The sequence below is a fragment of the Microtus ochrogaster genome, chromosome 8, assembly GCF_000317375.1.
Source record: "Microtus ochrogaster isolate Prairie Vole_2 chromosome 8, MicOch1.0, whole genome shotgun sequence".
Lineage (NCBI taxonomy): Eukaryota > Metazoa > Chordata > Mammalia > Rodentia > Cricetidae > Microtus > Microtus ochrogaster.
This window is the reverse complement of record NC_022015.1, coordinates 86268335-86279887: the sequence shown is the minus strand read 5'-3', so window position 1 is coordinate 86279887 and position 11553 is coordinate 86268335. Positions and strand designations below refer to the sequence as shown.

Below are 11553 nucleotides of genomic sequence, written 5' to 3'. Positions count from 1 at the left end.
GGAAGGGGAGGAGGAGGGGGAGGAAGAGGAGGAGGAGGAGGAGAAGGAAGAGGAGGAGGAGGAGAAGGAGGAGGAGGAAGACATAGGTGGAGTTTCGCCTTTTAAAGGTGCAGGATACTGCCTGCCTTGCACCTAGGGGTGACCCCCTCTGCCAGGTCCTCAAGGGTCAGGGCCAGCTGTGCCTGGATGCTCACAAACTGGGCCAGTGTAAGCACCGCAGCTTCTAAGACACAGTGAGAGGACCCAGTGCTGCAGGAAGGTTACAGCTAGTCCTGGATAACCGAGAAGAAACACTTAGTCCAAATCCTTCAGAAGTTCCTACCGGAAGCATTTGACATCTGCTGGGTGGCTTGTGGATCAGGATAGACATTTTGATAGACAAAGGTGGATAAGTTAGGCCTCTGTCCTTCCCAAGTTGTGCTTTTTCAAGTCTCCCACAAAGGTGGTTCTTACTTTTTCATTCCTTCCCATGCCTCCTAAAGGGAGACTGGCCACCTGCCCTGTTGAGGTCACAGCCTTGGAAGGCCTATGTTTAGGAAACACTTTCATCTTTGACAAACAACGACAGTTGGTCCCCATTTCTTTTTTCTTTTTGTTTATTTTACATCACCAACTGCATTTTCCCCTCCCTCCTATTCCTTTCCCTTCTTCCCCCTCACCCTCCCCCCACAACCCACTCCTCCTCTGTCTCTGTTCAGAAAGGGGCAGCCCTCCCATGAGTGTCAACAAAGCAAAGCAAGTTGTGATAAGACTAAACACCTCCCTTGTATTAAGGTTGGGCAAGGCAACCCTGTATGAGAAATAGGTTCCCAAGAGCCAGCTAAAGTGTTAGGAACAGCCTCTGCTTCCATTGTTAGGAGTCTCACAAGCAGACCAAGCTACACAACTGTCACATATATGTAGAGGCCCGTGTTAGTGTTGGTCTCTATTTCTAAAGGCTCTTCCTTCTCAGGCTTCTGAGAACCGTGGACGTCCCTATAACTGACATGCTCAGTGGGCTCTCAGTTTTCACACATAGGGGCTATGCATGAAAACATTGCAAGGCTTCCCAGATTCACCCTGGCCCCACTAGCTAGATAAGAGAATGTGCTTTGGAGTCTGACAGTTCAGATTTGCTTCTTACCTCCCTTTTCCCACTGTCTACAAGACTGCGAATAACCGTCCTTATACAAGGGATCAATTCTATACAATGGCAGCTGGCCCCAACACTGAGTTTTCAAATGCATGTTTGTAAGTCTGAGTGTCTCCAGCCTTACGCCCCCCCCCCCCCCATTAAGGACACTTTGGCTTTAGGGACAGCTTAAATGTGGAATGATCTTGTGTTTAGCTCATTAATTCTGTTTTCTAAGGCTACATTTCCCCAGAAGACCATGCTCATACGTATCAGGATTAGGGACTTGGATATGTCTGTTTGGGGTTACCATGCACCGTATCATATTGGGTACTCTCTATGGTAATGGTGATAATTCATGAAGCCAGTATATGCATGCTTCACTCACTGAGATGTCTGTATAACTAGGTCATGTTTATGCATACACATACATAAACATATAGATCAAAGTAGGCCTTGGTGGTCGAGGCGAACTACAAAAAAGGCCTTCAGTTTCTGTGGCCCTCTCCATGACATCACATGATAGACATGACAATGTTGATCACCCAGGGGTTGGGGAAATAGTCTAGAGTTTCTTGCTGCTGTGACTGAGCACCTGATGAAGGAGAAGATATTTATTTTGGCAACAGTTTGATCTACAACCCATCATGGTCGCGAAGACCCAGTAGCGGAGGCTCGTGGATGGGACTCCTTATGTTTGGATGGGCCAGGATTTACCAGCCTTTTTCTTTAAGGCCACCAACCAGCTCCCACATCATGATGTGGAGACTTCTTACTAGTTATGAATGCTCAGCCTTATCTTAGCTCTTATTTTAGTCAGTTTCTCTTTATCCTCATTTTACCTCAGTTTTTTTTTTTAAACCTTTCTGTATATCTTACCTCCTCTGTCTCTATGATTGGCTGGCAGCTGCTTGGCTTCTGGCCCCAGGAGTATCCTCCTCTTTCTCCTTCTTCTCTCACCCCTCTTTTTCTTGAACCTAGATTTCTCCACCTATTTATTCTCTCTGTCTGCCAGCCCCTTCTATCCCTCTCTGGCCTAGCTATTGGCTGTTCAGCTTTTATTAGACCAATCAGGTGCCTCAGGCAGGCAAAGTGAAACAGCAACACAGCTTTATATAATTAAACAAATGCAGTATAAACAAACATGACGCACCTTTACATAGTTAAATACGCCACAACACAGGAAGCAGGGAGAGGACAGGAAGTGGTGCTGGACTATAAACCTTAAAGCCCTCCTCCAGCCCACTTCCTTCCTCTAGCCAGGCCCCACCTCTTAATGTTTCCACAATCCCATGGGACCAAGTTTCAAACTCATGAGCCTGTGGGGACACTTTTACATTCAAACCATAGCAGATGAGGGGTCTGTGACTTCAGTTCTGTCCAGGTCAATCTGTTAGATTCTCCTAGAAGGTGCTTTCTTGTGGGTCTTGCAGGTCTTGGAGCTGCTACATTCAGCTCCAAAGCCAGGTTTTCTTTCTTAAGCAACAAAGGCAAAAAACAAAAACAAAAACAAAAAACAAAACCAAAAAAAACCACCAAAAACAAAAACAATGAGCTTCAGTACTGTGAGATACTTATTTACTGTCCACGTAATGCTAAGTTCTTAACCAGTTTTCCTCATCTGTTTTTTTAAAAATGGTTTTATTGTGACAATATTATAGCACTTAGGATTCCGCATTCTGTTTGAATAAGTAGTCGTGTTTTTACCGTTTCTAATTGTAATGATTACATGTTATTTTGTGGGAAATGGTGAAAAATTGTCCTAGGGGGTGGGTCTTGCAGATGATGAATTTACCTTTTTGTGTTACATGTCTCTGCTTTTAATGGGCCTGCAATTTCTCTATGGTCTGGAAAGAAAGATCCCAGATTGCATTTGGGAAGTGTCAAGGAAAATAAGCTTTCTCTCAAAAAAGAAAAAAAGATAGATAATTTCCATTACTCCCCAGACTGTCATTTAGGCCCATTAAACACGTTCCCCATTTGCTGTTCAGCCTGACACGGGGGCTTTGGCAGCAAAGTGTGTGGCTGTCATCTCCTTTGTCAGAGTGGACCTTCCCTCCCCAGCGCCAAGGTCATTTTCTGCAGCCTTGGGAGGGCCCAGCCCTGGTGCAAACACCAACACCGTTTGTATTAATGGCCTTTGGAAACATACAGCGTTGGTGGCAGTGGAGGAGAGCCAAGTGGAGGGCGGCGGCGGTGGTGGGTACAGAGGCAGGCTCTCAGCTGGTAGCCAGCTACCTCACTAGGGCTGTGATTCCCTCTCAGGCTTCATACCATGGCTCAGTTGCCAAGGAAGCCCCAACGAGGACCAAATGAATCATTGTGTGAAAGCCTTCCAGGAGAGGACGCAGAGATACAAGGAGCAGCAGCAGGAACTGAACTGCTGTGTGGCTCGCACCCCGGTCCTGAAGCCCATCTGCTCCGAGGACACAGTGCTGTGGACGCTGCATGATTATGCCAAGAAGTATCACCCCCTGACTCTGGGTACGGCCTCCCCCGCATCAGCTTCTCTCAGCCCTGGTCCAGTGAGATCCCAGCAGGCCGTTGTACAGCCAGGAAGAGCACCTAACCAAGCATAGTGGATGTAGCAGAGAAGGGACCCATCCCGGGCAGTTGGGGGAGGCTGGCATCCCCTTCAGAACCCTAGACAAGTCCCAGTGGACTTTGAGCATCAGCTTGTGAATCGGTGGCTGCCCCTTTGGGAGTTTTCTCTGAGCTGGACTTCATTGTTCTCTGAGCAGACACAATAGCCCTGTGAGGATGGGACTGCCATTCCCGGTGAGAGGCCCTTAGAGATGCTCCCGTTAGGCTCCAGGAGGGCTCCCGGGGATCACGGCAAGGGTGCTGATTTCTGTCCTAGGTTTGAATCCAGCTTTAAGTACTAATTCTGCAGGAAGAGACTTCACATTGAATGCCGGATGACACAGCACTAATTTAATGTGACTTTGACCTGGATTATGTGTATATCTAAAGGGCTATAGGAAAAGTCATGCAGGGTCCGGGAATGGTTCAGTTTGTAGCGTACTCACTGCGCATACGCGAAGCCCTGTTTGCTTCCTCCCAAAGCCCATGTAAATAAACCAGGTATTGTGGTACATGGCTGTACTCTCGGTAGATCTCAGGGGCTTGTTGGCCGATTAGAATGGCTGAATTGGTTTTTAGAATTACTGAGATATCCAGCCTCACAAAAACAAGGCAAGAGTAACAAAAGAAGACATTTGGTGTAGACCTCTGGCCTCTACAAGTACATGGGTGCACTCACCTACAAGTACACAATGCACTGTGGTATGCTCACATGTGCACAGACAACACACACACACACACACACACACACACACACACACACTCTAGGCTGATAGCCTTTCTTGTTAATACTAAATTGCTTAAGGACGTATTCAAAATAGATGATCATTTATATGCTTGCTGAGCTTTAAAATATTACAGATGTGACAAAGACTCCCTTGCCCAAGTTTTAGAATTTAGCTCATCTCTACGGTTACTTGCTGTGTGTCCCAAAGCAAACTGCTTTACCCCCCTGGCTCCTGTGCAGAGAGAGATGGACCGAGTGTCCCCTAGGGTGCCATTCAGCTTTGAATTCTGGGACTTGGGGGCCTCATTTGACTCTTCAGCACCCGCGTTCACCCTGCCAGTCAGTGCCAGCACCAGAACCTGATGGCGCTTCAGGTGGACTAGAGAGCTAAGTGTGTCCTGGACCTACACCTCCTGACTATGTCTCAGGACTTGCCCAGGAAGTATCCCTGGCTACTGAAAGCATGAAATGAGGTGTCTACCAGAGGGAAGGCTGGCTCACAGCTGGAGATCTCTGTGTGGCCTGGGGGTTTCTTGGGTTAACTGTTAATATGCCAGGGAGCTTGGGAGTGCTTCCCACTGGGCTGCTCTGAAATCCTCAGGACCCCTGCTGTCTCCTTGCAGAATGCAAGAATGTGAAAAAACCACTGGAGGAGCCCCCCATCCCTGGCTGGGCAGGCTTCTTACCCAGAGCCAGGGTCACTGAATTTGGCTGTGCCACAAGGTATACCATCATGGCCAGAAAGTGCTACGAGGACTTCCTGGAACTGGTAGAGCAGGCCAAGAGGGCACGACGGAAGCCTTATGATCAGTAAGTGTAGCTGGCATTATCTGAGCTGCAGGGCGGAAGGAGCAGAGGGGGTGGGAGCAGGGGCAGCGGGGCCCGCCCCACCCCAGCACTGCTACTGACCTGGTGTATAGAATGTGCACATTTGTCATGGCAGGGCCTTCCCATGGCAAACATGCTCTGCACCATGCCCTCCTGCTGTGCCATGGGTATTCTATGCTGGGAGCAGAAGGACAGACAGAACTGTCTGTCTCAGCATTGGCCTAAGACTCAAGCTGCTAAGGAAGCCAGGCGTGGTGGTGCACACCTTTCATCCCAGCAGAGGGCAGGCAGATCTCTGTGGGATCAGGGCCTTATCTACATACTGAGTTCCAGGACAGCCAGGGCTACATGGACCCAGTCTCAAATCAATCAATCAATCAATCAATCAATCTATCAATCAATAAAAAAATCAAACAACCACAAAATATGAGGATGATGATTGGTTATAGCCTCTAGTGCCCCAGGGTTGATTTGGTAGATCGGGCCCTGCTAGGCAGCTGTGCACCTCCCCTCCCTCCTCCCGCGGAAGTTTGCTTTGTTGAAGAGGACAGCCCTCCCCCACTAGAGGAGGACTGATCTGCTGTGCTCCCGTCTAGAACCTCCAACCAGGCTCTCAAGATGCTAAAAGGGAGGGAGCTGGCAGGGACCCTGGAGCATCCTCATGTCTCAGTTTACCATCTGTGAAACAGGGATGGTAATTCTGAATGCTGGGGTGGATTGTAAGGATTAGAACAAACACATTGTGTTTGCTCGAGACCTGTATGCTATACCTCCTACTATAAGGAGTAACTTCATGCTTTCTGCTTACTTTAGAATATATAGTGTGAGCTCCGCACAGCCTCCTGATGCGTCTCCAAAAGTCTCACAGCACCACGGCCTCCCACCTGAACACCAAGACTCCTCTGTGCCAGGTAAGCTAGCAAGGCACTGTTTCCTTCTGACCTCCTTGCTTAGCTGGGTCACCTGTGTGCCACTCATACGGAGGCTTTCTCTTCCAGGTCAAACATCCCCAGGTGAGGACTTCCGATCTCCTGGAACCTGTGGCTGTGCTCAGTGGTCCAGTCTGTCATGCAGCAGGAATGTGTATGGGGAACCCCCATCCTCAGCAAGGAAATTTGCAGAGGGATAGAATCCCGCCTCCTCCCAAAGAGATGTGAGCCTTAAGGGAGTTCAGAAGCCTGCTACGTTTGCATCAGAACCAGCCCTTCACACTCTTTGAGCAATGAGGAGATTTCATAATAATTCTTTAACCACTATCTGTGCCCTGAGTGACTGGCAATATCATCTTTGAATAGAGAAGTTACCTCTCAACCTGATAAGTGTTTTCTGTTTTGGGGAGGGTGAGGGTTAATGGTAATTTTCAATATGTTGACCTAGTAAAGGGCCCATTCCAGGGCTGTCTCCTCCTAACACCAAAGTAACCTTGTGTAGCTAGGTCAGGCTCTTCTCCAAAAGCCTAACCAATCCTTCTAACCAGTCTGTCAGTCAACATGGGTCCTGGTACAGAAATCCTACTTCAACCCCAGTTTTCTATAATCCAAGTCCCCAGGGTGTCACTTGAGGCTTCTCTCCTGCCTACCAGTTCCTGAATAACTATTCAGAGACTTAATATTAATTTTAATTATTTGGCCAATGGCTTAGGCTCATTTCTGGCTAGCTCCTATGTTTGAATGAACCCATTTCTACTAGTTTATATTTACCATGAGGCTCCTGGCTTGTTACCTCACATCTTGCTTCTCCCACAGCTGCTGGCCTTTCCCTGGTTGCACTTTCTTTCCCCATGTATCTTTGCTTCGGTTTCCTGCCTGGCTCTATTCTGCCCAGCCACAGGTCAAAGCATCTTCTTTACTAACTAATGGCTATAAAACATATTGACATCATACAAAGAGACATCCCACATCACCAGGGAGATTTCAGCTGGCAAACCTCAGCTATGTGAGATAACCAGGGATGTTTAAACACAGCACCCAGCTGGGTGCCTTCACCACACAGGAAGTCCAAATCTGTAGGTTTCAGTCGCTGGGACCAAATACCTAAAAAGCAACTCAAAGGTGGAAGGGTTTATTGTGGCCACAGTTCAGGGGTTCAGCATTCATCATGGTGGGGAAGGCATGGCAGGCAGGAACATGAGGTGGTCAGACACATTGCATTGTCAGTCAGAAATAGACAGGAAACAGCCAGGCGACATCAAATCTCAAGGCCCTCCCTAAGGTGACGCACTTCCTCCAGTGAGGCTCCACCCCTAAATGCTCTGCAGCGTTCCAAAATAGCGCCACCCTGGGGGGACAGCGTTCAAACACAGGAGCCTGTGGAGGATGCCTCGCATTCAAACCATGTGGCGGATCTTTAGTCTCTGTCTTCTGGTCCCATGCCATTCTTCCCGTGTGTTTGTAGGTTCACTGCCTCTTGGGAACACTGGCCACACTGGCATAGGAGTCCACTGTGCTGCATCCCGATGTCATCCTAACTAGTCAAACCTGCAGGACCCTGTTTTTAAGTCAGCCGTATTCTGAGGTCCCTGTGTTTAAGGGACACAGTTCAGTCAGTCAGATTAGCTTCCTGCGTCTTTCCTGTGACAGGTCAGGTGTCTGATCTCATGTGGCGGTTGTCGGTATGCAGAAGAAATCAGAGGGGGCTCTGAGTGGACAGATCTGTCCATGGGCATCAAAACACTTGCAAACTCACCGAGCCCACAGAGACAACTTTTCCTGGGAGCTCCTCACACAGCAAGGTCATCCTTGCTGCACAGTGCTTAGTTGAATTCTCTGGGGGGTGGGGAGAGAAGAGCATCCAGGGGCTAGGGGCTAGTTTCTGGATTGATTTAAGGTATTTTAGGGAGAGAGATGATGGCTCAGTGGATAAAGGCTCCTGCTGTCAAGCCTGATGTCTTAAGTCCAGTCCCTGGGACCCATTTATGGAAGGAGAAAAGCATCCTCCATAGGTTGTCACCTCTAACCATCACAAGTGTGCCGTGACACACGTGTGCCTGAATACATAAAAGATTAAAAATATATTGGAGTTTTTGTTTAAGGAAAAAAGAAAGCCATGTCTCAGCAGAAGGCAACTGGCATTCTCTCAGAGGGATGAAGGAACACTCCAAGATCAGTCAAGATGCTTCCAGGTTCTAAAGGAGTGACCACAACCCACACAGGACCCAGGAGGCAGGTCCCCCAGCTGCCTGGAGGTATGGGACCCAGCCCTCTGCTTCTCTGTCAGCCACTCTCGTCACTAGACAGGCTGAACAAGAAAAATGGGAGTGGGAAAGGTGTTTGCTTGGCCCTTCTCAGGACACACAGTTTGCAGGTAGGTGTGTTGGGCTAGCAGGGTCTTTTCCGTAAAGTGAAGGGGTTGACAAACTGGTATATTTCTCACCTCCTGTGTCAATATTTAATTTCTTGGCTAATTCATTTTGCAATAACTTTTAAAAATGGCTGAAACTTAAACCCTCAAGACCCCAGTGGGGAGGTAACGAGGTAGAGATTGTTCATCTCTTCAGTGGTCTGTCCTTTTCCAGGTCACGAGCACCACGTTCAGGGTACAGGGCTGTGATTCCCTTTGTCTTCTCAGTTCTGCTTTGAAATTCTTTTCCTTAGTCCTCATCCTTTTTGTTTCTCCCTAGCCTATAATTTCCATGAGTTTCTGTCGCCCGGGAGGGGTGTATAAAGGTGATTTTTGCCTTGCAGCAAATTATCGTTATTATCACAGGCTGCATCCGTAATGAGCTCATTCTTGCTACTAAAAACAATTCCATTACCTGAGGATGAAAAACGAATCCCTGGGCCAACCAGGTCTTTTGTCAGGATAGCTCGGGCTTTGTGGCAATTAAAGTTGTCTTCTTAGGGGTCACCTTTGCTTTCTGTACAGAAATTGATAGCCCTCCTTTATGTTGGTGGAGGAAGGACACCATTGGTCCCTGTCCCTGCTACAGGGCCCACAGTGGTGACCAGCTGCCTGTAAACTCCTCACAAATCTCTCAGCCATGATGTAGCTTTGACTTTGCTCAAGCAGCGTTGTGTGTGGTGTAGGCCGCAGGTCTCCAGAGTTCACATCTCAGCTTTTTATTTCTGCACGCGTGACCCATGGACTCACTCCCTAAACTCTCCGAGGACCACACTCCTAATCTGTGAACTGAAGATCATGCAAGAACCTCGTAGCATCTGTATGATACTAAGAGACCAGCCAGGTGTGGGACTGTGGCTGTAGCTTAGTGGTAGAATACCCAGCTCGCGTGGGCAAGGCCCCAGGTTTGATACACAGCCCTGTTATACTTTCCTTGTTGCTGAGGTCAAGTACCCAACAAGAAGAATCTTTTTAAAAAAGTTTATATTCTCTTACAGTTCAAGAGGGTATAATATACCTTGGTCAGGAAGACAGTGGCTGCAGGAACAGAAGGCAGCTGGTGATGTCACCCCCACAGTGGGCAAGCAGAGAGTATTCAGTTCAGGATGTCAACCCATGGAATAACATCACTTAACCGAGTCTGGAAACTCTCACAGGCATGCCTAGAGGTGTGTCTCCTAGATTAGTTTAGATGCTGCCAAGCTGACGATATAAAAACAACTACACCCATAAAACAGAGCAAGACAAAGCCAACCAAAATCCCAGCATAGACAGTCACATGGTACTGCCGGAAAGTAGGTAGATCAGAGCACTGAGCCCCTGATGCCTCCCTGTGGTCTGTGATCTCCTCCTCGGCCATTGCCACAGTGAACAACTCCTAAAGAGCCATGGACTCACCCTGGGTCGCCTCAAGGAGGCAGCAGGGGAGAGGGGAAAGGAGAATGCAAGAGTGTACAAGGGTGATGGAGCCTGCTCCGGGGTTTGGGCGGCCACGGCTGGCTGCGGCCACGGCTGGCTGCGGCCACGGCTGGCTGCGGCCACGGCTGGCTTCAGGAGTCCTCAGGCCTTGCATTGCCTGATGGTCTCCAGGAGAAAACAACCACTTTAAGCTCCTGTGTTCTGTTATGAAAATGATCAGCCTGGGGCTGGAGAGATGGCTCAGTGGTTAAGAGCATTGCCTGCTCTTCCAAAGGTCCTGAGTTCAATTCCCGGCAACCACATGGTGGCTCACAACCATCTGTAATGAGGTCTGGTGCCCTCTTCTGGCCTGCAGACATACACACAGACAGAATATTGTATACAAAATAAATAAACAAATATTTAAAAAAAAAAAAGAAAATGATCAGCCTGCCTTCCTTGTGAGGCTGTTTTGGAAGATTCGGTGAAACAATGGGCTTAGCGTGGTTTTCACAGTTTGCAGGTGTTAAGTTCATATGTGCAGCCCATCATGTATAACCATTGCTAAAAGAACAAGGGCAGACAACATGGGAAGCTGAATGAAGACAGACTCCTCACCTTGTGCAAGCTGGCCTGAAACTCCCCACTTGCTTAGAGTGCCGTGTGTGTATGTGTGTGTGTGTGTGTGTGTGTGTGTGTTAACGCAATTGTCGACCGATTGGCTAGGTATTTCTAGCGAGCAAGCCAGTAAGAAGCTTTACTCCATGTGCCTGCCTCTGGGTTCCTGCTCAAGTTCCTTCCCTGACTCCCTCACTGATGAGTTGTGAGCAAAGTGTAAGCTGGAATAAACCCTTTCCTCTCCAAGTTGCTTTTGGCCAGAGTGTTTACCACAGAAAGAAAACCAGAATAGGTCCAGACAATGCATATTATAGGCTTCATGGGCCATAAGGACGTTCATAACTACTCCTGCCCTCAGTGGGAGAATAGCCAGTGTGTAACTAAATGGATGACTGATGTGTTTCAATAAAACTTTATTGACAGTCACTGAAATTTTAAAGTTACACAGTTTTCATGTATCATAAAATGCCATTTGTATTTTGAATTTCTAAGAAACAATTAAAACTGTGAATGCCATTCCTAGCAAGGGAGAAGAAAAAGAGCAGGGGCTAGAACCCTGACTCCAGCCTCTGCTGTACACCACAAATTAAGCCAAAAGCATGGTGCTAGCCAGACTCTGGTTGTGCTTTATTTGCTGCAGTGTGGGCCAAGCGAGCACCGCTGAGAGACAACTCACTGGAAGATTCCAGAAACATAGCCTCCTGCAGCTAGCGCTCTGAGAACGCAGCCTAAAACCATGGCCAAAAGACAGGAGGACAAAGACCAATGTGGAGCTTGTATTAGCCAAGAGAAAGCCTACGGTGGCTTGAGAGAAGGCAGAAACAAAGGCCCAGGAGAGGCTTTTTATACCCTGCATTAAAGTTAAAATCTAATTTAGATGAAAATGGAGGCACAGAAATGAAAAGTGTGTGTGACCAGCCATGCAGCCGTATGCCCTCTAACGATGGCT

At 48.1% G+C, this 11553-nt stretch overlaps 1 protein-coding gene across 2 annotated transcripts in view; it reads left to right on the top strand.

Annotated features, from left to right (window-relative positions):
• C8H10orf82 (chromosome 8 C10orf82 homolog) overlaps positions 1 to 6525 on the top strand; it is an 8152-nt gene extending 1627 nt beyond the window's left edge. For both annotated transcript variants that reach the window (XM_013348148.1, XM_026781081.1), the window contains exons 3-6: positions 3377 to 3595; positions 5045 to 5231; positions 6063 to 6160; positions 6248 to 6525. In XM_013348148.1, the coding sequence (XP_013203602.1) occupies positions 3377 to 3595; positions 5045 to 5231; positions 6063 to 6160; positions 6248 to 6378 (635 nt within the window). In that variant the 3' untranslated portion in view covers positions 6379 to 6525. The remainder of the gene's footprint in view (positions 1 to 3376; positions 3596 to 5044; positions 5232 to 6062; positions 6161 to 6247) is intronic.
• The last annotated feature ends 5028 nt before the right edge of the window (positions 6526 to 11553 follow it).